The sequence below is a fragment of the Equus quagga genome, chromosome 18 (genome assembly GCF_021613505.1).
Source record: "Equus quagga isolate Etosha38 chromosome 18, UCLA_HA_Equagga_1.0, whole genome shotgun sequence".
Classification (NCBI taxonomy): domain Eukaryota; kingdom Metazoa; phylum Chordata; class Mammalia; order Perissodactyla; family Equidae; genus Equus; species Equus quagga.
Window position 1 is genome coordinate 45,484,741 of NC_060284.1, and position 27,474 is coordinate 45,512,214.

At 35.8% G+C, this 27,474-nt stretch overlaps 2 protein-coding genes across 2 annotated transcripts in view; both read left to right on the forward strand.

Annotated features, from left to right (window-relative positions):
* The first annotated feature begins 313 nt into the window (after positions 1-313).
* Positions 314-13,745, forward strand: LOC124229858 (bile acid receptor-like). Its single transcript, XM_046645327.1, has 12 exons — positions 314-433; positions 1,367-1,729; positions 3,866-4,006; positions 5,634-5,776; positions 5,866-5,970; positions 6,110-6,209; positions 6,877-6,999; positions 7,959-8,084; positions 8,243-8,356; positions 10,429-10,660; positions 12,591-12,880; positions 13,402-13,745. Exons 1-12 carry the CDS (start codon positions 370-372, stop codon positions 13,743-13,745), a joined length of 2,145 nt encoding a protein of 714 aa, XP_046501283.1. The 5' UTR covers positions 314-369.
* SYCP1 (synaptonemal complex protein 1) overlaps positions 13,258-27,474 on the forward strand; it is a 129,628-nt gene continuing 115,411 nt past the window's right edge. The window contains exons 1-8 of the mRNA XM_046645650.1: positions 13,258-13,380; positions 13,844-13,975; positions 14,944-15,028; positions 15,209-15,252; positions 15,425-15,481; positions 16,621-16,785; positions 17,528-17,595; positions 20,508-20,581. Of these exons, the coding sequence (XP_046501606.1) occupies positions 13,868-13,975; positions 14,944-15,028; positions 15,209-15,252; positions 15,425-15,481; positions 16,621-16,785; positions 17,528-17,595; positions 20,508-20,581 (601 nt within the window). The 5' untranslated portion in view covers positions 13,258-13,380; positions 13,844-13,867. The remainder of the gene's footprint in view (positions 13,381-13,843; positions 13,976-14,943; positions 15,029-15,208; positions 15,253-15,424; positions 15,482-16,620; positions 16,786-17,527; positions 17,596-20,507; positions 20,582-27,474) is intronic.

Here is a 27,474-nt window from a genome sequence, read left to right on the forward strand (position 1 = left end):
TGACCCATAAATAAGTGGTGAAAGAAGTGTATGAAGCCTAACTCCAAAGCTTGTTACACTTTCAAGAGTCACAATGATTATTATCAAGGTTTGCTAAGTTATTTGTAAAGAGCTGAGCAATGAGAAATTGGCAGAATTCAAGAATTTGGTGTGTAGACATACAAAAAAAATCAGTATTTTTCCAGTTAAAGTGTACATAAAAATGTGTCCTGTACAAATTCTGATAAATTATTTTTCAAAAACAATATTGTACTTTCATAAAATAATACTGATTTGATAATCATACTTTCAAATAATCTACAAAATTTTTGTTTCCTTCAAGTTCTATTTCAGCAGGCACTGATGAAGAAGTGAGAATTGGACCAGAGAATGGCACATACTCACCTCACTGCACCTGATGGGTATGCTCTTGCTGAACCCATGCAGTACTATGGTATGTATCAAAAACTATAGTATTGTAGTTAATAAAACATTTTTTGTGGGTTTTTAGAAAAGAAATTAGCAAATGAACCAAAAACTTTGTTATTCCCTATAAGAGAATAAAATTAATTAAAAAAATCAGTAATACTAAGATGTTGTAAGCCAGAATCAAATGGAGACAATTTTCTGGATTTAGATTCAGTAATTCTCCTGAAAGCAGAAAGTAAGTTGGTGTTTGGGAGTTTCTGATAATAATAATAAAGACATGCATTAAGTATCATTTTATATTTTATACATGCTTTTGCATACCATATTTTATTTCATCCCTACAGTAACCCTGCGAGGTAGGTGAATTTATCTCCAGATAATTGCTAGTTAGAATTGCTAGACAACAAAACAAAAAAGAAACTAGTCATTTAAATCAAGTCTAGAAATGGCAAAGGAGGGTGTTAAGGTCTTTCAAATGGGGAGTTGAAACAAAAATATATATTGTATTGCTTGCAATAACCAGATAACTGGTAAAATTATACTTTAGTTTGATTTTTTTTGGAGGGGTGGGATAATTTATCAATTCATCTCTTTACTGAACTGAATGCACCAAAAACAGTTGTATCCACAACAAGGGAAATGCAGAAGATGGGGAAAACCTTTTATTCCAAACTCTGGGAAATATTTCTACATAAGGAGATAGACTGGATTGGTATTTAAGCCATTAGCAACTGTTACCCTTTCTCCCAGCTCATGAGCAACCTCTGCATACCTCTGGGATGGCAGTACTTATCGTGCATTGCAATTCAGTTTTCGCTCTGCCCCTCATGGTGGACAGCAAGTCTCTGGGATGGAACAAACATGTTGAACTATGTTTGTTGAACATAAACCTCTTTGAAATTTGAAAACAATTATAAAATGTTGACTCTTTACATTTTTTTTATGTGAAAAAATCTAGATATTTTGCCGGAACAAACCAATTATCAGCTGCACGACACTGATTTTCAAGAATCACCTTATTGCCAGTATTCTACCGTCCAGGTTCCTCCAGCTCTACAGTTCCAATCTTTGCAAAGTCATTTCAACACTTATAGCTGGGATCTACAGTTCAGTGGTGGAGAGTGTGGACCTGGTTCCTGTGAATTGAATAGATCCACTTATGTGGTTGCCCACAATATTGAAGATGGATACTCTGAAATAAAAAGATCCAGACTAACTCATTCTTCCCTGCAAATTAAGAGACAAGAAGAACTCTGTGTAGTTTGTGGTGATAAAGCGTCAGGATATCATTATAATGCACTTACTTGTGAAGGTTGCAAAGGTAAAGATAAAACAAAACTCTAATGCTAGTGTTCACTGAAGAGTCATGAAATTTTAGGCAAGTAAAAATACTCTTTTCTTTTTTAAAGATTTTATTGTTTTCCTTTTTCTCCCCAAAGACCCCCAGTACATAGTTGTATATTCTTCGGTTGTGGGTCCTTCTAGTTGTGGCATGTGGGACGCTGCCTCAGCGTGGTTTGACGAGCAGTGCCATGTCCGCGCCCAGGATTCGAACCAACGAAACACTGGGCCGCCTGCAGCGGAGCGCGTGAACTTAACCACTCGGCCACAGGGCCAGCCCCAATACTCTTTTCTTTTAAAGTGTGAAAAACAAGACCAGGGAGAATCATTGATATGTTTAAAGGTGATCAATCTGTGGGATTGAAGATGTGAAAGTAGAATGTAATAAAGTTTTGATTCAGTTTTCTTTTCATTTTTGATGAAGACTTTTACCTTTAAATATAAAATTAAGTATATTTATATGGCAGAAGGATTCCATGCTTCTAGATGAATCTGATGTTGGAATAGAAAATAATTTTAAAAAGATCTGAGGGGCCAGCCCTGTGGCCAAATGGTTAAGTTCGAGCGCTCTGCTTCAGCAGCCCAGGGTTTCGCAGTTTGAATCCTGGGCGTGGACATGGCACCGCTCATCAAGCCATGCTGAGGTGGCATCCCACATGTCACAACTAGAAGGACCCACAACTGAAAATACATAACTATGTACCTGGGGGCTTTGGGAGAAAAAGGAAAAATAAAATCTTTAAAAAAAAATCTGAATGCTAACTCTTACATCTTTTTCATGTGGTTGATGTAATTCGTGAATTAGGAGGGAATTTAAATTAAATGACTTCTAAGATTCTCTCTATTTTTTTTTTGAAATGCTTTTTTGAAAACAAATGGGAGGTCTGCAAGTGAATATCATCAATGACAATAGCATTTTCAAAGAGTGAAATAGTCCTTGATGAAGTTTTGAGATTTTGAAACACTTCTGCATTGTTTTTATTCACAAATGCAATGTTGGGACAGAACCTAGAAATGATGAGGCCAATACAGCAGTGGGTAAACATGTCTGTTAGAAATTTAAGGTTTTACTGTCAGAATCTCGCAACTCATCCTTCCCAAAGAATAGCCAAATGATCACCAAGGGAACTGAGGTACCAGGTTTATGAATAGAATACCTGCATCAGTATTTGCTTACTCTTAAAATACAGGGCCCTGCTGTTACAACTAGATTCAAAGATGAGGCATAGTTGTCAAAACCTAAGCTGAGCTTTCTATTCCCTTTGTTGAATCTAAGTCATGAAACTCCCACTCTCAAGTGTATCTACAGAAAAAGAGGGTATGGCAGTCCTCTAAGAGGGGTATTGACTAACCTTATCAACTTCACTGCTTGGAAAGGACTAAGAGGAAGATAGCAGGGATTATTGCATATGAGTGGGAAATGAGAGAGGAAATGGGAGGAGGGAATGCTATGCATGGATTTAAGAAGTGAAAGAAAAAATGTAGAACCTCCACCCTGCCCACCAACACACACACACACACACACACACACACACACACATACACAAAACATGAACCATTCAACGTCTCAGATTAAATAAACATGCAATAGTTTCTCATCTGGGGAAGTGCTACAAAAAGGAAAAGGACAGAGGAAAAAATTTGGAAGAATTTCTCTTCCTTTATCGGTTGAGGTAGAAATGTGAGGAGAGAAGAGAGGTTTTCCTTGTAGTTTTTATTTTAAGTAAGCACGTAGTCTTTCAAGGGACCCTTAAGAGATGCTTCATGGAACTTTATATTCCGTAAAACATAGTTAAAAGAAAACTTCTAGATGATATATTATAACCATAGTAAAACAGAGGGTTGTCTTAATGTGATGGAGCTATTTAGTTTAATTTCCAAGTGTGATTATTGAAAGGAACAACCTTGGAATAGAATACATCAAACAGGAGAGGATTAAAACAATTATTCAGATAAATGTATATTAAACCAAACCTTCTTATTGAGGGAAAAAACATTTTATTGAAATAATTTAGTTAAATTGATTACTTAACTCTACTATGAAGGTATATATTAATAAAAACAAGTAACTAAAAATACCTATTAGTAAAATTAAAAAATTTTTTGTTGTTGTTAGGTTTTTTCCGACGTAGCATCACCAAAAATGCAGTATATAGTTGCAAGAATGGTGGTCACTGTGAAATGGACATGTACATGCGTAGAAAATGTCAAGAGTGCAGACTGAAAAAGTGTAAGGCAGTAGGAATGTTGGCAGAATGTAAGTGCCATTTGTTTTGTTTTGCTTTGTTTTAAGGTGATTTTAGTTTTTCTTACCTTATTGAGACCTTAATACATTCTTCAAGTTGTCATTTTGAAGATTAACATATTTATCTGGATTTAAGCTATTTCTTTAGCAACTGCTAAATTAGGATAGCCAGTTACCAATCTAGGCAATTATTTCTGTAAGCCTTGTTCTATACTATATTGCTCTAATTTTGGTAATAATCATATTTTATTCTTAATTGGAAATCTTTGTATTTTCACATTACTTACCCTCAGGTTATATAATGCATCTAGAAAGAACAGAATTTGAAATTACTAGTAGTTCACCTTCTTCAGTCTCGTGTCTTTAGAAGCCTATATGATACCTGGATATGGAGAGCCTATGAACAATTAACACATAGGTGTCAAAACCCAACTCAATAGGCAGAAGATTACCTAAGGTTGTTTTTGAGTTCCTTTTATGCTCACTGTTTTTAGCTTATAAATTATGTGATATCATTTAATCCTTATAGTAGTACTAAGATTTTGGCATTATTTCCTCAATTCCTCCTATTCTCCAGGGCTCAAAATCTCATGGTGACTTTAAAGCTTATTTTTCTTTATAGAGTACTATTAATGTTTTCTTTTCTTGTCTAATCTAGTCTTGTGCAAACTCATATTATCTTGCACTTATACTGTTATGTTAGTTTCATAGTAATTTCTCCATTCTCTTTTTAGTTTAAACTACTTTCAACTGTTATAATAATCTTCAAGTTTAATTAAATTGCACTTCTGTTCAATAAACACCAATGCAATATTCTGTTTATATTATACTGCTTACTATAATAAAATCCAATATTTTCCATGAAAGTTCTTCATCAAAAGGATTCCTATTATTTAAAATTCCTGAGTTGTAATAGATCCTATGGTTATGCTGTCCAACTAGACTGAATTCTTTACTTTATCCCTGTCTTAGTCTTCTTGACTGGGCTGTCATAACAAAATACCATTGTTTCATCTTATAAGGAAAAAATTGGGGCTGGCCTCATGGCCTAGTGGTTAAATTCAGCACATTCCACTTCAGTGGCCCAGGTTCCATTCTCCAGAACAGACCTACACCACTTGCCAGTTGTCATGCTGTGGCGGCCACCCACATATAAAATAGAGGAAGATTGGTGCAGATGTTAGCTCAGGGCAAATCTTCCTTGGCAAGAAAAAAAAAATCAATTTAGCTCATTTTGAAAAACCACAAGATATTCCCTTGACTGATCAAGGATAAAAGCCCATAGATAAGGTAGTTCAACTGCTACACCAATGGACATTCTATGTTGCTTCCAATATATAATTAATGTGGAAATTTCTCTAATATAAAAAGGTCTAAATTTATAATTTGGAGATGTAAAATTAATTTTAATTTATGTCTAGGATCACTATGTACTTTCAAATAGACAGGTAGTTGTGGAAGGAAAAGGAGAAAGCAATGTAGCAAATTTAATAGCTGTGTACATACTTGCCAAAAATGAAAGGTTCTTTGTAAAAAGACAAGTCTGTGATCATATAGGTGTATAAGACAATTTTCATCAAATCCTATAATGTTACTTGCCATACCCAAAACATTTTATATGAATTTTGTAATATCACAGGTTTGCTCACAGAGATCCAATGCAAATCAAAGAAACTTCGAAAGAACTTTAAGCAGAAGAACAGCTTTTACTCTAACATCAAAGTGGAAGAAGAAGGAGTAGATAACAAGCTTGTATCATCCACCACTAGATCTGGAAAAGTGGTAAGACTCTTATAAAATTTCTTGTTTCTTTACTGATGATGTCTTTTTTAATAAGTGCCTTATAGTTTTCTACCTATATTTTTTTATAGATTCAGGATAGCATGGAACTAACTCAAGAAGAACATCAGCTCATTAATAACATTGTGGCTGCTCATCAAAAATATACAATTCCTTTGGAAGAAACAAGGAAATTTGTATGTGCTCATTGTTGGCAAGAAATAATTTATAATTCATTATGTTAAAAAATAAGAGCATAAATATAAAAGTTTAAAATCTAAACAGTTATTTGAAAGAGAATAGACTTCATTAATCTTATTTCTTCTTGTTGGTTAGCTGCAGGAATATGAAAATCCTGAACTGAGCTTTTTGCGACTCTCAGATACAGTAGTCCTACACATGCAGAGCTTAGTGGATTTTACCAAGGGACTGCCAGGTAATCACTTTACCTTTGAAAAAAATTAATTTAATACTTAATTTTTAAGAAGTTCTTTGTTTTAAAGAAAGGGAACATTTTAGGAAAACAAAAATCTCTATTTTTCCACTAAAACTACTTCAAAATACAAATACATGCTTATTTTCTCCGCTTTAACCAATCAGGTAGGTGGAAATATAAATATTTAAAAATATTATTCAAGTGACTTCACCGATGTAGAGTTAACACAAAAAATATGATTGGTTGTATGTTTTATTTTATTTTTACTTTTTGAAATAAATTGTTTTTGTCTTTTAGATAAAACATAAAACAAAAGTCCTTGTACAGTATGAAAAAATCAAGCCACTGTTGGCCAAAACTTAGCTATCTATTTACATGTATGGATAACTCACTGTAAAACTAAATTCTTTGAGTCTAAACCAAGTACTATGTTTAATTTTCTCTTCCCATAGGAAAGTATCATTATCCAGTTATGATGAAAGTGCCCCAAAATATTACCATGTGGAATCAAGAATTCTATTCAGATTTGAAGTTACATATCGATTATTCTAAGGGAACATTTAGGATTCATATCATAACTAAATAACTAATATAAAATGTTAAACCTATACCTGAAAATTGTCTTTTCATTATCTATTTCAAACAATTATGTGATCTTTTCTTAAAGGATTTGAAAATTTGACCAATGAGGATCAGACTGCATTACGAGAGGGATCAAAAACTGAAGTGATGTTCCTCCACACGGCCCAACTTTACAGTCAGAAAGAATGTTTGTCATCAGTTTCTGAAAGTAAAATAGGCCAATTAATTCAATCTTAATGGTTATTATTGTTTAGCAACAAATTATATAAACTTGAGCTATTTTTTTCTTACTGTATTTTAATTTTACTAGTTAGTGTAGGAATAAGTACTTCATAATAGCTGTTTATAGTTTTCCAAGTCTTTGGTCTAGCTTTTGCCTTCTTTTTCTTTTATTATTTTTTGAGGAAGATTAGCCCTGAGCTAACATCTGCCACCAATCCTCCTCTTTTTTGCTGAGGAAGATTGACCCTGAGCTAACATCTGTGCCCATCTTCCTCTACTTTATATGTGAGACACCTGCCACAGCATGGCTTGATAAGCGGTGCGTAGGTCCATACCTGGGAACTGAACCAGTGAACCCCGGGCTGCCGAAGCACAGCATGTGAACTTAACCACTATGCCACCTGGCTGGCTCCCCCCCGCCACTCCGGCTTTTATTTTTTTGAGGGAGGTTGGCCCTGAGGTAACATCTGTTAACAATCTTCTTCCTCCCCCCCCCCGCCCTTTTTTCTTTCTCCCTAAAGCCCCAGTACATAGTTGTACATCCTAGTCGTAGGTCATTCTAGTTCCTCTATGTGGGATGCTGCCACAGCATGGCCTGATGAGTGGTGCATAGATCCAAGCCCAGGATCTTAACTGGTGAACCCCGGGCTGCCCAAGTGGAGCCCGATAACTTAACCACTTTCCCGGGGGGCCGGCCCCCTGCCTTCCTTTCAAAGAAAGCCATTCTTTGTTATACAGCATAATGGAAAACACATTTTTGCAGGGTCTTCCCAACAATCTTTATATAAAACATGAACTATTAATCTAGCTTTATGTTTCAGTAATAAAAATTACAAAGCTATCATTCGTTGGGAATGTTTCCTGTCTAAAAGAGATTAGAGAGATTGAATTTACTATTTGTATGAAGATTTAAAAAAATCAGATGATATTTTTCTATTTTACTAGGTACTATGAGAATATCAAATGATTCAGATCATTCCCTGAATTGTCACAATCAGAGTGGTGACAGAAGTGTTATTCATCCTATGGAAACATTTTACAACACAGACTGTCCTTCTACTACGCTGACTGGTAATTTTACATACAATCCAAAATATTACATTGGAAGGAAAAAATTGAACAGATATAGTGTCATTTTCTTATACTGCTTTGAGAAAAAATGACAATGGCAATATGTTTGATTCTACACTAAGTTCTGATGAAAATGCATTTGATGTTAATTTTTCTAGGTATTTCTGAAGAATTTATTACCACACTGTTTTACTTCTACAGAAGAATGAGTGAGCTTAATATTAGTAATACTGAATATGCTCTGCTTGCAGCAACAGCTGTGTTTTTTTCAGGTAAAAACCATTTGGCAGCAAAAGCTTGGATTAAATTTGGCAACGAAAGCATGAAGTTTGTGGTTATTATTCATTGGTGCCAAATGTATCAATTTTGTTTCATCAAAATTACCTCGGTCAATCAAAATTAAATCTCTGCTAAATGCCATCTTATCTCTCATTACCCTTTAAAAAAATAGCTACTGCCCTTTCATCTAAATTCTTATCCCCCTTCCCTGTTTATTTTTCTCTATAACACTTATCACTGTCATATTATATTTTTATTTAAAAAAATGTGTATATGTCTCTTCCCTTTCGTACTCTTCCCAGAATATTCTAGAAGAGTATTCCCTTCAGTTTACAAATGTGTAATTTCTTGCATCTTAAAGATCTTCTTGACCTCAAATCTCCTTTCAGCTATTCTCCCATTTCTCTGTTCCACATCACAGAAAAAAATTTTTTTTAGAGTTATCTACACTCCTGCCTCCATTTGTATCCTCTCATTCACTCCTGAACCCAATACAGTCAGATTTTGATCCCTCCTTTCCACTCCACCATAACTTGTCAAGATCTTCTATAATTTGGCATTGCTGATTTCAGTGGTCAATTCTTAGTCCTCATCTTACTTGACCCATCAGCTCCTTTTGACAGAGCAGATCACTCACTCTCTCTTGGAACACTTCATCACTTGGCTTCAGTTGATCACTCCCTCCTTCTTGACATGCTTTTTTTTCACCTGATTTCCAGGACATCACATTGTCTTGATTTTCCTCCTCAGTAGCTGCCCTTTTTGTCTCCTGTTACTTCCTCCTCATCTCCCACACTGATAAATGTTAGAGTATTCCAGGGCTCAGTTCTCTTTTCTTCTATATCCATTTCCTTTGAAATTCCATCCTATCTCATGGTTTTCAAAGTCATTGATATGCTGACATCTCCCAAATTTATATATCGACCTAGACTACTCCCCTAAATGCCATTAAACATCCTCCTCAAGATTTCAACTTGGATGTGTGGTAGGCATATCAAATTTAACAAGTCCAAAGGTGAACGCCTGATCTCCCTCCTGATCCTCCTATATTCTTTCTCCATCTCTACTAAATGGCATCTCCATCCTTCAAGTTGCATAAGCCAAAATTCTTGAAGTCATCCTTCACTTCTTTCTTTTTCTTGTGCCCATATCAAATATGCAACAAATCCTGTTGGCTCTAGCCTCAAAATATACCCAGGACTCAACCACTTCTTAATGTCTCTGTCCCTGCCACCCTAATCAAAACTACCACCCTAACTCTCTTTCCTTTTTCTGCTCTTGCCTCTCTAGGGTCTATTCTCTATAACTGTATAGTGATTCTTTGAAAACTTAAGCCAGATCACGTCATTTCTCTGCTCATAACCCTTTAATGGCTTTCTATTTTACACAGATTAAAGTAAAAGTTCTTTCCATCATTACCTACTACTATCCCTTTTGCTTACAACACACCACAGCCACATTGCTTTTGATGCATATGTTCCTTGAAAATTGCAAGCAGGCTCCTGCCACAGGTCCTAGTGTACTTGACAAATCTGCTTGCAAAGCTCTTTTCCTAGATAGCTACCTGCTCCCTCCTTCCCCATCTTGGATCTCTGTTAAATGTCATCTTATCTCTGATTACCCTTTGAAAAATAGCTACTGCCCCTTCATCCTAAATTCTTATCCCTTTCCCTCTTTATTTTTCTCTATAACACTTATCACTGTCATATTATATTTTTATTTAAAAAAACCCATGTATATGTCTCTTTCCTCCCCTGCACCTCCCAGACACAGAATATAAGCTCAATTAGGGCAGGAAATTTTGTCTCTTATGTTCCTTTGCTGTATCTCTAGCACAACGACTGGATGAATGAACGCTGCCTAACCATTAAAGAATACTCTTCATAGAGTATTACGAAGATTAAGATATTGCAAAGAAGCAAGTTACTTAGCATAACATCTGGCATATATTAAGGGTTCAGTAAATATTTCCTATTTTTAATATTTAAAAACTGTATTGCTTTAAATTAATTATCTTCTACCATTTTCCAGTATTCATTAAGATATGTATGATGATGTTTTTCAGATCGTCCATGCCTTAAAAATAAACAACATGTGGAAAATTTACAAGAACCAATTTTACAAATTTTGTATAAATATTCAAAACTTTATCATCCAGAAGATCTACAGCATTTTGCTCGTCTCATAGGGAGGCTCACTGAACTGAGAACACTGAATCACAACCACTCAGAAATACTTAGCATTTGGAAAACAAAGGACTCCAAATTGGCTATTTTACTCTCTCAGAAATGGAATTTGTATTCACATTGCTGAAATTTCAGAATGTTGTGGTTTGTCTTAAACTTCCTACATCTAAACTGTTTACTTTATCATTATAGGGTGATTGATTTGAAAAACATGAACAGAATTGCTATGTTAAATATACTACCGCAAAATGGACATCATCAGGGCTCATCAAATTTTGTGGAATATAGGACCACCACTAGAGGGACATCTAAGATTCCTTTTAAGATTCTACTCAAAAGAAGCAATGGTTATTGTTACTGCATGGTTCCTTCAACAGGGAATAATGCTAATAGAGTTCTTACATGAGGAAACTCTACTTTTTCATTTAGTAGAAAATTGAATGAAAATACATAGATTACTTAAAGACATTAAAAAAAGGCTATCTATTGGGAATAGTTGTAATCAGAACAAAGGCAGTTTGTGAACCTTATTAATTAAGGCCAGATTGGTGCATAAGGAACTAACATTTCAAACCTATTCTTGTTATAGCATTTTATGAATTATTAAAGAGGAACAAAGCTTTGCTTAACTCTTATCTTTTCTTAATGTCTTTAAAAAAGAGATCCTTCATAAACCCCAATTAAAAAATTTGCGATGGCAAGATATTGAAAAAATTAGCATGACAAATCATTAACATATTTTAACATATATTGGGAAATTTAGCACAATTTACTGCTCATTCTGGTAGACAATATTTTGACATTTTTGTAGAAAAAATTAAGTTCTTAAAATCTGAAATCCTTCAATAAATATTTTAATCCTTGTAAGGATAGGATGGTTATATATTAAAAATAAATTTCATGTGAAAAACATGAAATTGAGAAATTCTGTGGTGACACTATCATTTTGAAAGACTGGATGTAAGTAAAATACTGTGAATTTAAGTTAACACTCCTTAAAAAAGGAGTAGCATTTTGGTTTTCAATAACGAAGAAAAGATCATAGTTGACTTTTTCACTGTTGTAAAACAAAAAAATTGGATTATTGAATTTATACCCTCAACTTAAAAAAGATCTTTATTAAATGTATCAATTATCACCCCCAGGGGGTATCTTGTGCATATTCCTGGTATCGTGTCTTGGAAGGAGTATTTTATGTTTTCTAGAGTATCTAGACTCAGTTTCCTTAAAATGTAAAATGACAGTGTTATGCTGGATCATCCTTTCCAGCTCAAAAATTTTGTAATTTTAGCAGAAACTATTATGTCTGACAGATTAATTTTTCTTTTTTTTTATAGATTGGCACCTGAGCTAACATCTGTTGCCAATCTTCTTTTTTGTTTTTCTTTTTCTTCTCCCCAAAGCCCCCGGTACATAGTTGTATGTTCTAGTTGTAGGTCCTTCTGGCTGTTTTGTGTGGGGCCGCCTGAGCAGGGCCTGGTGAGCGGTGCCACGTCCTCGCCCATGATCCAAGGAGGGAAACCCTGGGCCTCCGAAGCCCAGCGAACAACTTAACCGATAGGCCACAGGCCCGCCCCGATAGATTAAATTTATACAAAACGAAATGGGTTATTTAAAAATATTACTAAAATCCTTTGAAAAAGCATTAATTATATTACAGTACATAGAGAAATTTAGAAAACAGTAGGTGTGTCCATAACGGAACTCATGATCTTACTGCTCAAACCTAAGTACTTAGCGCCACAGTATTCATTCTATCTAGTTGCCCAACCCGGAGCACAGGCAGTCATCCTAGACTTCTCCCTTTCACTGTTCACTATGAAAAAGCCATCAAATCCTATCAATTTTACTTCCTAAATATCTTTTATATTCGACACTTCTTCCTCTCCACTGCCACTGTCATAGCTCAGGTCCACATACCTTACCCAGGCTATTAAAACTATGTCCTTAACTCCAGTCTCATAAGCCTAAACCATTTTTTATACTACAAATTTTCTTCTGAACTTGACTATGCCTCCCTTTCCGCTCAAAATTCTTCAAGACTTCCATCCCTAAAGGCTAAAGTCCGAAAACCTTTGCAAGGCCTTTCTATCTGCTGTCTCCAGACTCCTCTTGCCATTTTCCCTCTCCGTCCTCACACACCTCCGCCGCTCTCCTCCCTGATGTGTTCACCTCCCTCACGGCTCCAGCGCCTTGCCCAGCTTCCCTGGCCCGGAGTACCTTCCCCCACGCCCCATCTAGCCAACCCTCCATCCAGTCTTCTATTCTCGGCGGCAGCAGCAGCAGAAGCGCCCCACGTCTGTGAAGCCTCTCCTGACTGCCCACGCCCCGGTAAACGCCACTTTCCCTGTGTCCCAACGACTCTTTGAAAATTACCACCTTTAAATGATTACACGTGGCTACAATTGTTTGTTTGCACATCTGCTTCCTTCCTCACACTGTGAGCTCTTGTAAGACCGAAATGCATTTGTCACCATCACCTCCAATTTATCATAGCACCTGACAGCTCTCTTTGTATTCTTTGCCAATCGTAGAAGCTTCAAGAACGTCCGCACTAGGGAGAAACAGAATCCGGGGAAGAATCGTTACTAACGTAAAGGGAAATCTCGCGAGACGTAGGTCTTCGGCCCCAGCTGTCTTGGCTGACAGTTATTTAGCGGTTAAACGGTTATTCGCCTCGCCCACTCCCTGCTGGCCGCTGAGGGGGAGCGATTTCCCGCCTCTTCTGAGGTTCGAAGGCAGAAGCTCTTGATTCTTTTTGCTGCCTGGCGGAGGGCAGGCAGCAGTTCGCGTGGACAGCGGGCCTGCGGCTTCCCGCTGGTTCTTTAAAGGTAAAGGTGGGGGTTCCTGAGGACGGAACCCGGAGCTGGGGCACGTTCCCATCGCCTCGCTCGCTCTCTCGGCCGCCCCCGCGCCTTCGGCGTCGCCGGTGGTCGATAGTCGTCTAAGAACCAGACACAGTTCCTCCCGGGAGGGGATGCAATTTAACGGGGCTGGTGAAGGTAACGGGCTTGCTTTTGAGGCTCGTACAGGGTTGAGCTCTTGTTCGAGGTTCTCGCCTGTCCAGGTCGCCAGCGTGGCCCTTGGTGGCGGGGGGACGGGGGACCAAGTCCGGGCTGTTCGTGCTTTGCCCACCCTGGCGGTCAGCGCTGCGTGGGCTTCCACGGCGGCGGAGTCTGCGTCCCTTCCTCGATAAGCCGTTTATCGTACAGACATCACCTTTTTAAATGAAGGACAGTGTATTAATGAAACACCTCTCCCCCCCCCACCCCACCCCACCCCTCGGGGCAATAGATAATTACAACTGGAAGACAGAAAATGGAGAAGCAAAAGCCCTTTAAATTGTTTGTACCACCGAGATTAAGTAGCAGTCAAGTGTCTGCAGTGAAACCTCAGACCTTGGGAGGAGATTCTAATTTCTTCCAGGTAAATTTGCATATGAACCTTGATTTGACTATTCTTAACTGCAGGTAAATGAGGCGGTGTAATTCTTTCTTTTCAGTAAATATGGTCTGCTTTACCCAAGAATTTTGAGTAATAGTGCTTAGAATGGATAATGAGCATCCTTGCTGTGTGTGGGCAGAGTCTCTGCTGCTGTAGAACTCCGCGTCCCCAGTGCGACCTGCTTATTGTAACCCCCTCCTCCGTGATCCGAGGCAACTTGTGAGATATATACGAGATAGTAAAATGCAACTTAGGACGATATTAGGGTCGAGGAGAATCAAGAAAATTTGGACAAATACGTTGACATACTGGAAAAGATTAGTGTATGACTGAGCTTAAACTTTGGCTCTGAGCTTCCTGGTTGACAGGATTAAAAAGGAACATTTGTTTATATAATAGCGTTCTTATCAGAAAGGAGGAGTTATACCAAGTTTCTTAGGTGAAACAGAGCTTCTACTAAATTATTTGAAAAATTTCTTATGTGGAACTTTATATTGGAGGTGGAATGAAGCAATGCATATTTAAATTTTATATGCCATAGAAATGTTTTTATGTCTCTGTAGCCAGGAGAATAAGATTAAAATGCCATTCAGTGAAGACAATTTTCAGTTCTATCAAGGAAAAGATCGTAATGAAATGGAAGAAAACTAATATTCTATGCTACTAGATAAAATTACTAATATTATTCTTGAATACTTGCAAAGCGTGTATTGTATTTTGCATAATTTATAGATTAGCTTCATCTTACAAGTGAAAATACCTAATTAAAAATTTTTCCATTGTTTACATAGCAAAAGCGTTTGATGTTTTAAACACTATATGTACATTAAAGGATTTATAATTAGAGTGACCTCTTTAAGCAGATGTATGTTACATGTGTAATTCATATTACACTGCTAGTTATCAGAGTGTATGGAGCAGTATGTTTAAGAAGTTCTTTGTGTTTCTAGAATTTCAACAAATGTATTGAAGATGATTTTGGTTTTCCATTTGCCATGACTAATCTCTCCAAAAATGGGGAAAACATTGATTCAGGTAGGAGACGGGAAAAGCGAAATATCACCTTACGTAGAATCATATTTTAAATACACATTGCTAGATATTGAGAATATAACACAAGTATTATATTGATAACCTTGACATTAAAGCTAGATATAATACTTAATATAAAAAATATGTTGGCGTATTTGATACTAGTTGTCTTTTATCTTGCAGATCCTGCTTTACGAAAAGTTAACTTTTTGCCCATGCTTGAACAGGTCAGTTAAGTATCGTGTATATGGATGTAATTTGTTTAGGTATTGAATTGCTTACTTGAAAAAGAAAAAGCTCTTTAGTTGTTGGGTTACTAGTCTTCAGTATGTAATTGCTGCTGTTTGGAAACTCTTATCAGAAATATTTTCTTACAGGAAACATTTATTCATTTTGTAGGTTGATAATTCTGACAGTTGTCACTACCAGGAAGGACTAAAAGACTCTGATTATGAGGTCAGAAGATTTCCCATCTGTATAAATTTCTTGTAATTGGAGAATCATTTATTATTATTTGTATGTGTCTTTCTTTTGAAGTTTCGAAAGGATTAATATTTGGTTAATGTTTTAAAATATATCTTTTAAAACATTTTTCTCCTAAAATTGCAGAAACACTAGGCTTATGTATTTTCCTAGGTTTTAAAAGCTTCTATTATTTAGGAGCAATTTAATTTTAAACCATAGGAATTAAGGAAACACAAAGAAAAATCAAGAAGAGGGGAGATGGATGGATATGCGAAAAGGCTGAGAATCAAGGCTTTTTTACAAATAATTTTACAAATATTTTAATTAATAGGGATGATGGGCTGGTTTACTGACTAAGGAATTTGCAGGACATGCTGTACTTTTGATTTTAGTTATAAAAGTTCTTCTTACTTATGGCACATAGATGTCTTTAAAAGGAAGAGAAATTCTGTGGCCTGATAAAATGCTGTATGTTTGTTGCTATGATTATAGTATCACAGAATTTAAAAATATGGAACTTATTCATATATTTTGATAACAAAGGTCTATTATCAGCACACAGAAATCAGTGTGATTTAAAAAAAAAAACAAAACTCTGGCAGTTACCTTGTACTGTGGAAATGGATAATGCAGAAAATCCAAATAAAACCTCAGGCTAGTTGAAAGTTAGATCTCATTTTCACTATTATTTTTCTTGTCGTTATATTTTAAACTTCATGTCCTTTAGTTAATCCTCAGATAGTTTGTATCACCAAAATTTTTCAAGACCATTGTTCAAGTTTATAAATCTTTTGTAGAGTGATTTATTTTAGCTTTTAACCAGCCAGATTCTCTCAGTGACTAAAATATTTCTAACTTCTGACTTAGATACGTTTTGAAGCTATTTGTTTTTATTCAGCAAGGTATAACTTAGTCAAGTGACCAGTAACTTTAGTGAAGTAGCTAGTACAGCCTTAGTCGTTTAAAAGAGTTAATGTAGCTTTCAGTATACTATTAGGGCGTAAATTGAGGAGAGATTTTGTCTCAACTATTTAGGTACTATTACTCATGGATATTTTCAGTAGGCAGCAGTAGTTTGGTTATACTAAAGTTTTGAACAATTAACAATCTTTGAAAATGTATTTTAATAGAATTCTGAGCCAATGAGCAGACTATATTCAAAACTGTATAAGGAGGCAGAAAAGATCAAGAAGTGGAAAGTGAATGTAGAATCTGAACTGAAGCAAAAAGAAAATAAGTTGCAAGAGAATAGAAAGATAATTGAAGCACAGCGGAAAGCCATTCAGGAACTGCAGGTATAACAAGATTTGGAACTGAAAATGTAGTATAGTAAATCTTATCAGAATACTGTTTAAAATAGAGTATTATTTCAGGGTAAGTTGGGTTTATCGTGTTTCTGTGATGTGGATTTTAAAGACAGTGCTTTTCTAAAGTTTCGTTGATACTAGTTGCGTTTTAGCTTTAGGATGAGCATAGAAAATAAGTTGCACAAATATTAATGCAAATGATTAGAGAAACAAATTACTTTAGGTAAAGTTTAATTTAATGATTCAAATTTATTATAGAGTTTTTGTTTTTACTTATTACTGATGATGTTTTGTTTGATATAAATATCTTTTATTATATTGGAATATGACGTTTGAGGGTAAAACTTTAAATTTGAAACTGTTCAGCTTTAATTTTATGGCATAGTGAAAGAAATGTTGAGAGAATGCAACATTGGGTTAGAACAAAGATAAAACATCATTTCAAAATGTTTAGGAAAGATAATATTGAATTAAAATATTGTTGGATACTTTTTTGAAATGATTCTGGAAACTTGATTTTAGATTGATGAAAGCGAGACCCTTATTGTTATGGGAAATCCATAAGGGAAATCCGTAAGATGTGACAAAAAAGTTCTTTTTCATGTACAGAGAAAAGAAAAGAATTCTTATAGACCATCATAGCATGTTAGCAAAGAAGTGCTGCTTAATAATTATATTCTTGTTTATTTTGCTAAGCAATTGTGAACTGTTCTTCTGTTTTGTAAATTAGTTTGAAAATGAAAAAGTAAGTTTGAAATTAGAAGAAGGAATTCAAGAAAATAAAGATTTAATAAAAGAGTAAGTAATAATTTAATGAATTTGTTCTTTCCAAATTTATTTTTTATTACAAATTTATTATTAAGATAATTTCTAAAAATTTATTGAGCACTTTCTGTTATATGATATTAACTTATATGTAGAATTCTACTTGGGTGCTGTGGAAAGAGGAAGACATACCTATTTTACATTCTTGCATTTGGCAGACTGTAGTCACTGACTAACGCCTTCTCACTTTTCAAAATGTCGGGCAGGAGGGACTGTTACTTGGTGCCAAAAAAGGTACCTGATAATCCTATATCTACAACTGCCTGTGTATATTGTCTACCTTTCTGTTTTAGGTGCAACACTTGTAAAATAGGACTCAACTTAGTTCTAAGCTAATTTTCACTCTCAAGTTCCTGTTTTTGCCAGTGGCCCAAAGATTCTTCCAATAATTTTGGCTTAAAACTTTAGTATTATCTTTGACTTTTCCTTTCCTTTGTTCTAGCCAATAGCTAAACCTTATTTTTTACCTTTATCGCCTCATTCAGATTATATCATGCAGATTTTAATAGAAAAATGTAATTGTTTAATTCATCTGCCAAGTAAATATTGAATAGTTAGAATGTAATGTATGGGTGGTCCATGTAGAGTGGCAAATTTATTTATTCCTACTTGCTTTAAGTTAAACGTTATGCTAAATACGGTTCTAGAAGGCCTATCATCTTGTAAGTGAGGTTGCTGATAACTGAAAACTGCTATTTCAATGGATTGTTTTAGCCCAATTGAAAGACAACCTATGACTTTCCAGATAAAATTTAAATGTTACACTTTAATTTTTTCCCTCCTTAAGTGAGGTTTGGTTATAAGGGGAAGGGAGAGGGAGGAGGAAGGTTCTAACATTGGGTGTCTGCTGTATGTTTGATACTTGACATTTTTAGATGGGCATGTGATTGAGTTCCTATGGTATCTTATAAGACAGATGTAATGCCTACTATAGCCCTAATACCAGTATTTGATAACTTGTGAGCTTTCTTAGAATTGCTACTGCCTCCACTAATAAACACTTGAGTTTTTGTGAATACCGTGACTATTAAGTTTAGTTACATACTATAGTGTAGTATAGTATAGTATAGAATTTTTTCTTAGGAAGACTAGCCCTGAACTAACATCTGCCAATCCTCCTCTTTTTGCTGAGGAAGACTGGCCCCGAGCTAACATCCGTGCCCATCTTCCTCTACTTTATATGTGGGACGCCTGCCACAGTGTGGCTTGACAAGTGGCGCCATATCCGCACCTGGGATCGGAACCTGTGAACTCCGGGCCACCGAAGCAGAATGTGTGAACTTAACCGCTGCGCCTCCGGGCCGGCCCGATACCATATTTTTTTGATTACTGTAGCTTTGTAATATAGTTTGAAATCAGGAGGTGTGATGCCTCCAGCTTTGTTCTTCTTTCTCAAAGATTGGGGTACTTTCTGATTCCATACAAATTTTAATATTGTTTCTTCTTTTTCTGTGAAAAATGCCGTTGAAAATTTGATAAGGATTGCATTGAATCTATAGACTACTTTGGGTAGTATGGAGATTTTAACAGTATTAATTCTTCCAGTCCATGAGCATGGAATATCTTTCCATTTATTTGTGTATTCTACAGTTTCTTTTATCAGTGTCTTGTAGTTTTCAGCATACATATCTTTCACCTCCTTGCTTGAATTTTTTTCTAGTATTTTATTCTTTTTTATGCAACTGTAAATGAGATTGTTTTCTTTTTTTTCTTTCTGCTTTTTCTCCCCAAATCCCCCCAGTACATAGTTGTATATTTTAGTTATGGGTCCTTCTAGTTGTGGCATGTGGGATGCCGCCTCAGCATGGCCTGATGAGTGGTGCCATGTCCGCGCCCTAGATCCGAACCAGCGAAACCCTGGGCCGCTGAAGTGGAGCATGCAGACTTAACCACTTGGCCACGGGGCCACCCCCTAGATATTTTTTATTTCTTTTTCTTCCCTAATTGTTCTGGCTAGAACTTCCAATATTATGTTGAATAAAAGTGGTGAAAGTGGGCATCCTTGTTTTGTTCCTGATCTTAGAGGAAAAGCTTTCGGCTTTTCACCGTAAGTATGATATTACTGTGGGCTTATCATATATAGCCTTTATTGTGTTGAAGTACATTCCCTTTACACCCACTTTGTTGAAAGTTTTTATTATAAACGGATGTTGAATTTTGTCAAATGATTTCTCTGCATCTATTGATGATCAGAGGTCTTTTTGTACATGTAATGAATGGCTAGTCCGAAAATTACCTGTTTTATGTTTTGAAGGTAAGACAGCTAGAATATTTCTGGGGTAATTAGTAAATGAAAAACCCAACTTTCTTTTCTCATTTTTTTTTCCATTAGGCAAATCTGGAAGTGTTTGCTGAAAGGTTATTGATAGCTGTTTGGGTAGAAGCTTGTTAAGGAGGTGTCCCTTTTACATTTAAAGAGAGGCAGGGGCCAGCCTGGTGACGCAGCAGTTAAGTGCACACATTCTGCTTTGGTGGCCTGGGGTTCACCGGTTTGGATCCCGGGTGCGGACATGGCACCGCTTGGCAAGCTGTGCTGTGGTAGGTGTCCCACATATAAAGTAGAGGAAGATGGGCATGGATGTTAGCTCGGGGCCAGTCTTCCTCAGCAAAAAGAGGAGGATTGGCAGCAGATGCTAGCTCAGGGCTAACCTTCCTCAAAAAAATAAATAAATAAATAAAGGGAAGCAGTTACTAGATCATCTTTGCTAATAGTAGAATCAACCAGTTTTTCTTCATATAGTCATTTATGAGTGATATGTGATATATACAAAATATAATGTTTTAAGAAATTCTTTAAAAATCGTAACAATATGTTTTATAACTTTTATATATGATTTTTCTTTGAGATCAGAATTTGCTTAGGCAAACTCTTTCCTTTGTTTCAGGAATAACGCTACAAGGCATTTATGTAATCTACTCAAAGAAACTTGTGCCAGATCTGCAGACAAGACAAAAAAATGTAAATATCTTTTTTGTTTTATGGGATTTTATCAATTTATTGCTGTTTATTATTTTAATGGTGGGGGTAGAGAGGGAAGAAATTGTCTTTTCACTTTTTGGAACCAATTTTGATTTAACAAGTTATATGTGCCTCATACCATTTCTTTCTATAAGTAGAAACTAGATTCTCAGTTATTTGAGCTTTGAAAGCTCAAAGCTTTTTGAAAGATGATGTATTTCAAAAGATATATGCTTGGCATTTATAGTTAGTTCTTATTTCTGTTAAAGTGTGATCTTGAGACTAACCTACTCTTCTGTCTGGAACAACCAGAAAATTGAATCAAGAATATGATATATAGCCGTGTTCATAATAGAAAATACCAGTGGAGGGCTATGCTGAAGGCATAGTACTTAAGAATATGGTGCAATATTTATTTCCAATCCAAATAGAATTCTCAAATTTCTCCTAAAGAAACATTGTTTTAAAATATTCTTGTAAGGTTGTGGTGTGTATATTAAAGTACCTGTTTTTATTTTCTGCATATTTTGATTTTAATTGTAAAGTGGGATTTTTTTTTCATTTTGATGAAAAACAAAAGTCTGATTTTCAAAAATAATAGTTTTTATCTTTGTCATCAATTTGATACTAGCTCTGCTTTGTTTCTGCCAAGAATCTGTTGGAAGAATAGATAGATTCAAGAAGTTTACCTGCTTTTACAGGATAGCCCCTGTTTTTCTTAGCTAAAAATTTTAATTGATATCACACAGCTTACTGTTTAAGTGCTTGGGCTTAAGAGTTATCCTGTGTTCAAATTCAAACTTTGAGTTGCTATCTGCTTGACTTTGAATAATTTGCAGAAGTTATACAACCTCTCTGGCCCTCTGTTTATTAATTAATAAAATATCTCTAGTGTTGTTTTGAGAATCAGTCAATAAATAAAAAATACTTAGAACAGTGCAAAGTGCTCAATAAATGTTAATTATTATTATTATTATTATTTCTGGTATGCACTATGGCTAGGTTTTTTATTCTTGGTCCCTGCCTATAGTACTTTGCTTTTGGAACTATATATACCTTCCAGAATGTATTGCATCACCACCAGCTCCTCCACTACATCCTGTTCATTCAACTTTCAATTTTCAAGATTAGCTCTTCTTTCCCTTTTCTTTTTTTAGTAGTAGATGCTCCATGTGGAACACACAGCCTCCTCAGTCAGGAGAGACTGGCAAATTAGACATAGGCTTTTTTTTTTTTTTTTTGCTTAGAGAAGCTTTGTCATGTGCTTTAATATCTAGTAGGTCTAGGCCCTCAACCCAGCCCCACTGCTCTTCTTCTCAGAGTTTTTCTAGCTATTCCTACTTGTATTTTCCTCCAAGTTGACTTCATAATCAACTTGTCTAGCTCCAGAAAAAAAGTCTCATAGTATTTTTATTTTATTACATTACATTTATAAACTTACTTATGAAGGAAAGATCTTTATTAGACGTTGAGTCTTCCTATTCAAGAACATATGTTTTTTTGTTTATTCAAGTCTATTTTGTTTATTGACTTTTAACTTTTAGAGTAAAGCTATAGACAAATCATGGCAGACTTAATAATAGTTACAAAACAGAATGTTATCAATCTTGGAAATGCAAAGCAAAAAGCATAGCTGATTATACTTGAGAGACAGAAGGAGAGGAGGAGAGGTGGAAAGAAGTGTAGGGCTTTTAATATCCTTAACTTACAAAGTAAGAAATCAGAGTTGACAAAGTAAGAAAGAGGAGTTTATGTATTTTTACTGAAGTTAGAGAAATTAAAAAATAGTTATTTTACTTTGTTCTGGGAAGGAAGAAGGGCAGAGAAGGTGTATAGAGCAAAAGCAATGTCCACTTTTTCTTTTTTAACCTTTTGACCTCCTTCTCCTAACTTCCAGCCCTTGCATCTGGCAACCACTAATCTGTTCTCTATCTGTGAGCTTGGTTTTTTTTGTTGTTGGTTTTTTTGTTTGTTTGTTTTTTTAGGTTCCACATGTAAGAGAGATCACGTGGTATTTGTCTTTCTTGGTCTGACTTATTTCACTTAGCGTAATGCCTAGCTAAATGCATAAAAATTAGCTTTTCTGTCTAGATATAAAAAGTGGTGAAAAGTATACGGGTAGAGGTGGAGGGATAGTATATTGACTGCCTCACAGAAAGTAACCCAGACTGGAGAGACAAGGCTGCAAGTTCTTTCCTCTGTTCAATTTTAAGCTAAGTCAGAGATCAGATGGTGGAAGAGATTTGAAGACTTTTTAAATATTTTTTAGGTGATCTCTTAAATGAACTAAAGAGTGTATCTTGATGTGACATGTAGATTTTCTTAAAAAAAATCTTAATCCTTACCTTGTTATTAGTGTAAACTCCATGCAGATTCTTTCCTTAAGTCTTTCTTTTTGTCATTGTCATTTCCTCTCCCTTTTATTTATTCATTCAACATTTTTTTTCTTTTGTGAGGAAGATTGGCCCTGAGCTAACATCTGTTGCCATACTTCTTCTTTTTGCTTGAAGAAGACTGTTGCTGAGCTAACACCTGTGCCAGTCTTCCTCTATTTTATGTGGGACACTGCCACAGCATGGCTTGATGAGTGGTGCTAGGTTCGTGCCCAGGATCTCAACCCGTGAACCCCTGGCCACTGAAGCAGAGCTCATGAACTTAACCACTACACCAGTGGGCCAGCCCCACATTCAACATTTTTATGTGTCTACTATGTGTTATGAAATGTTCTGGATGCTAAGGAAAAACAGCAGTGAACAAAGTTTCTGCTCTTATGGAGTATGCTATTCTAGTGGAGGGACAAGGACAATAAATGAATAAATAAAATACATGTTGGGTGATGATAACTGCCTAAGGAGACACTATTTTGAGATAGGGTAGTTGGGGGAGTTTTTCGGATTAAGTGGTATTTGATTAAGGACCTGAATAAGTTGAGGGAGTGAGTCATATAGCTATTTTGGGAATGAATATTTCAGGCAGAGGAAACAGCAAGTGCAAAGTCCTTTAGATGAGAGCCTGTTTAATCTTTTCAAGTCATAGCTATAAGGCTACTCTGCTGTATCTTTGATATTTCTCACCCTCTATGTATTTTTCTTTTTTTTTTTTTAAAGATTGGCACCTGAGCTAACAAGTGTTGCCAGTCTTCTTCTTTTTTTCTTTTTGCTTTTTCTCCCCAAATCCCCCCAGTACATAGGTGTATATTTTAGTTGTGGGTCCTTCTGGTTGTGGCATGTGGCACACCACCTCAGCATGGCCTGATGAGTGGTGCCATGTCCTCGCCCAGGATCCGAACTGGCAAAACCCTGGGCCACAGAAGTGAGTGTGGGAACTTAACCACTCGGGCAAGGGGCCGAACCCCTGTATTTTTCATCTTTTTTCTCATTGTGCTCCATTCAGGATAATTTCTTCTAGCCTCTCTTCCAGTTCACTAATTCTCTACCTATTTTTAATCTGTTTTTAAATTCATTAGTTGAAGTCTTAATTTCTGTTATTGCACTTTCTGCTTCTGTAAATATTAGCTTGTTTTTAAAATATCTGTAGTGTCACTTTTTAGAGTGTCAAGTTTCTTGCTGAAATTTTTAAACCAGCTTTTTATCTCCATGAACATAGTAAACATGGTTTTATTAAAGTTTGTGTCCAGTAATGCCAATATCTGGAATCCCTTGGTGTCTGTTTTTGTGCTTTGTTGTTCTGTAGATTCTAGTTTTTGTTTATCTCATTGTGTACTTTGTTATCTTTGATTGTTTGTTTGCTTGAAACTTAGGATCATGTCACATTTTCCTAGTTCTTTGAATGTTGAACAATTCTGGGTTATATCCGGGACGTTTTGAATATTATGTTGTGGGATTCTGGGTCCTGTTAAAATCTCCTGGAGAATGTTTGTTTATTTGTTTACTTTTTAGCAGATAGTCAACTCAGGGTCAGACCACAAGTTCTATCTTCTCTTTTGTGTGCTGGGGTTCTAATATTAGTTCAGTTTTCAAAGCCTTTGCTATGCTGCTCTGAGTCTGTTTCATGTATGCTCCAATCAAGATTAGTTCTTGGATTTGGATTATAATTTCTATTGGAATTCAGTTTTCAAAGCCTTTGCTATATTTGCTTTGAGTCTGTCCTATATATGCACATTCTCCCTTTTCCCCGTGGGACTTGTGCCAGTTCATACACATGAATTAGGTAATCCCGTTCTCCAGCTCTCTCTAGGATTGCCCCCTCATTCTCTGCCTTACAGGGGCCCTTTTTCCCTGTCCTTTGGACAGAAATATGGAGTTTCTCTTGGGGTTTTGTCTGTCCTTGCTGTCATGGCTGCTGTAGCTCTACTACTGGGGCCACCCTTGGGGCAGGGCCACGAGAGAAAAAAAATCAGGATTTCCTTTTGCTGCTCATGCTTATTGTTACAGTTCCACTGGGGCCTTACTTTGGTTAATGCTAGGAAAAAAACTGAACAAATAGAAAACTCACCTTTACATGGGTCACTTCTTCAAGATTTTACTTTTCCTCCCAATCTGTGTGCTTTTGCTTACTTTTCAGAGTCCTCAAGTAGTTGCTTTATGCATTTCATTCAGAGTTTTTAGTTATAATCAATGGGAGAGAAAGGCTATAGTGGACTTACTTCATCTTGACTGCCACTGGAAGTTGGTTTAACTTTTTTAAGTTATAGATTTCAACGTATTTTTGGCATGATGATTTGTCATCCTTTTAGACCTTTTGATTCTTCTAATAATTAAAAAAAGTTCCTCCAGGTTTTTAATTGTCTTCAAGAGGATGGTTGGTCTGAATCACTTAGCCGTTACCAGAAAACAGAGTCCCTGATGCTTTTACAAAATATAGATCAAATCATGTCTGTCTAATTCCTTCAATGGCTTTTCATAATTTTCAGGATAGTATGATGTTTGCCACTTCCCTCTACCTTGCCAAATGTTCCCCATATGTGCCCTGTCCCCGGCCCCTGCAAGCTCATGGAGAACCACTTGTTATTCCCTAAACAGATTATGCTTCTGAGCTTTTGCATATATTGTTTCTTTTATTGGCTGATCCTCCTTCCTTCTTCATCTTGTTAACTCCTATTTGTCCTTCAAAACTCAGAATAAATATTATTGCCCTTGGGAAATATTCCCCAGTGTTGCAGTCTGATTTAGATGTTCCTCTTCTTTCACTTAGTACTCTTAGTATATCTTTATCATGTATTTGTAAATTCAACAAATGTTTATTGAGTGCCTGCTACATACCAGATGTCTCACTGTAAGCTTGAGGGCAAAAGATCATGTCTTATTTGACTCAGTATATTCAACACTTTGCACAGTGTCTGTGAAAATGGTAGCAATAAATAAATAAGTTAGTGAATAAACAAAAACGAATCTGTTCTTAAATGTATCTTGAAAAAAACCCTCTTTAAATGGCTGTTTGTTGCACACAGAATTATATTAGAACTCTTTAGCCTGTCATTTAAAGTACTACATAAACTTTTTTTGTAGCCTTACCTCCTAACCTAAATTACTTAGTATTGAAGAGGACTTTAAAGCTTTGGTAGTTTACTTACATTTCCATTGCTTTAATTTCCTTTACAGAATGTCTACCAAGTGGTAGTCTTTCCTTTGTTTGAATATATTCAGTGATGGAAACTCACTAACCTCAAGATTGTCATTTAAGGACAGCTCTTATTTTATAGTGAGCTGAAATCTCTGTGTAGTTTCTGTTTTCTTATTGTAATTTTTCTCCTTGGGGCATACAGAAAAAGTCTAGGCCATTTTTTATGTACTATCTCTTTAGATCTTTAAAGATGCTACTTGTCCTTTTTTTTTTTTAAAGATTTTATTTTTTTCCCCTTTTTCTCCCCAAAGCCCCCCTGTACATGGTTGTATATTCTTCGCTGTGGGTCCTTCTAGTTGTGGCATGTGGGACGCTGCCTCAGCATGGTTTGATGAGCAGTGCCATGTCCGCGCCCAGGATTCGAACCAACGAAACGCTGGGCCGCCTGCAGTGGAGCGCGCGAACTTAACCACTCGGCCATGGGGCCAGCCCCCTCTACTTGTCCTTTTTGAATCTTGTCTTCTTTAGCCTAGACATTTCAAGATTTTTCAGTGCTTTTGTTATTTTGGTTGATCTGTTGAACATCTTTGTTATATTTAGGAGTCCAGATCTGTGTAAGGTAATCTAATGTGTAACTTGACCTGTGTAAAAGATTGTTTCTAGTCTAATTGTAGGTGTCATTAATAACTCTAAAGTCAACTTATTTGACAGTCACATTGTATTATAGGTTTATTGAATTTACTATTAATTAAAATATTTAACTTTTTTTACTTCATTTTTTGCATGTGCATTTAGATTTTTGGATCCAAATAGAATTCTTTGTATTTATCTCTATTGGATTTCATCAGGCAGACCTGTATTTTAATCATGCACCACCACTTACTAGTTTTGGGATCCTGGCAAATAACATAATTTTTCTGTGTCACACTTTCCTCTGTGAAATGGGGATGATCACAGTTCCATCTATCTATACCTAGATCTGCCTATATATGTAGTATATGTGTGTATGTGTGTATATTTTTCCCCTTGTCAGGAGTGTAGCATTTTCTTGATCCTTATAATTCACAGTTTTGTCAGTACAACCATTTCAATCTATGTGCACCAGTGTTTCTTTAGTCCAGGAAAGCTTTATGATCTCTTTGGCTACTTTATCTTATTTCTGTTTGGGTAATACTTATTATTTGTTTCTTGGCCCTCTGTTCTTCTTCTAATTGTTTTAATATTTGTTTTCTTCTCTCTTTCTATATGTTTGTTTCCTGTATTTCCAATTTGACTTTTGAAGTATCAATTCTGTCCTATCCTGCCTCTAACCTGCAGTTCCCTTGCAGTCTCTCATTAACTAATCCATTGCCCCTTTCCTTCTCATTTAT

Bases quoted from the DNA above. Each gene is read 5' to 3' on its own strand.
- LOC124229858 (XM_046645327.1), top strand. From the start codon at position 370: ATGGCACATACTCACCTCACTGCACCTGATGGGTATGCTCTTGCTGAA. The intron at 8,085-8,242 runs GTAATTTTACAT...TAATTTTTCTAG, and splicing joins TCCTTCTACTACGCTGACTG to GTATTTCTGAAGAATTTATT. The intron at 10,661-12,590 runs GTATTCACATTG...AAATTCTTCAAG, and splicing joins CTCTCTCAGAAATGGAATTT to ACTTCCATCCCTAAAGGCTA.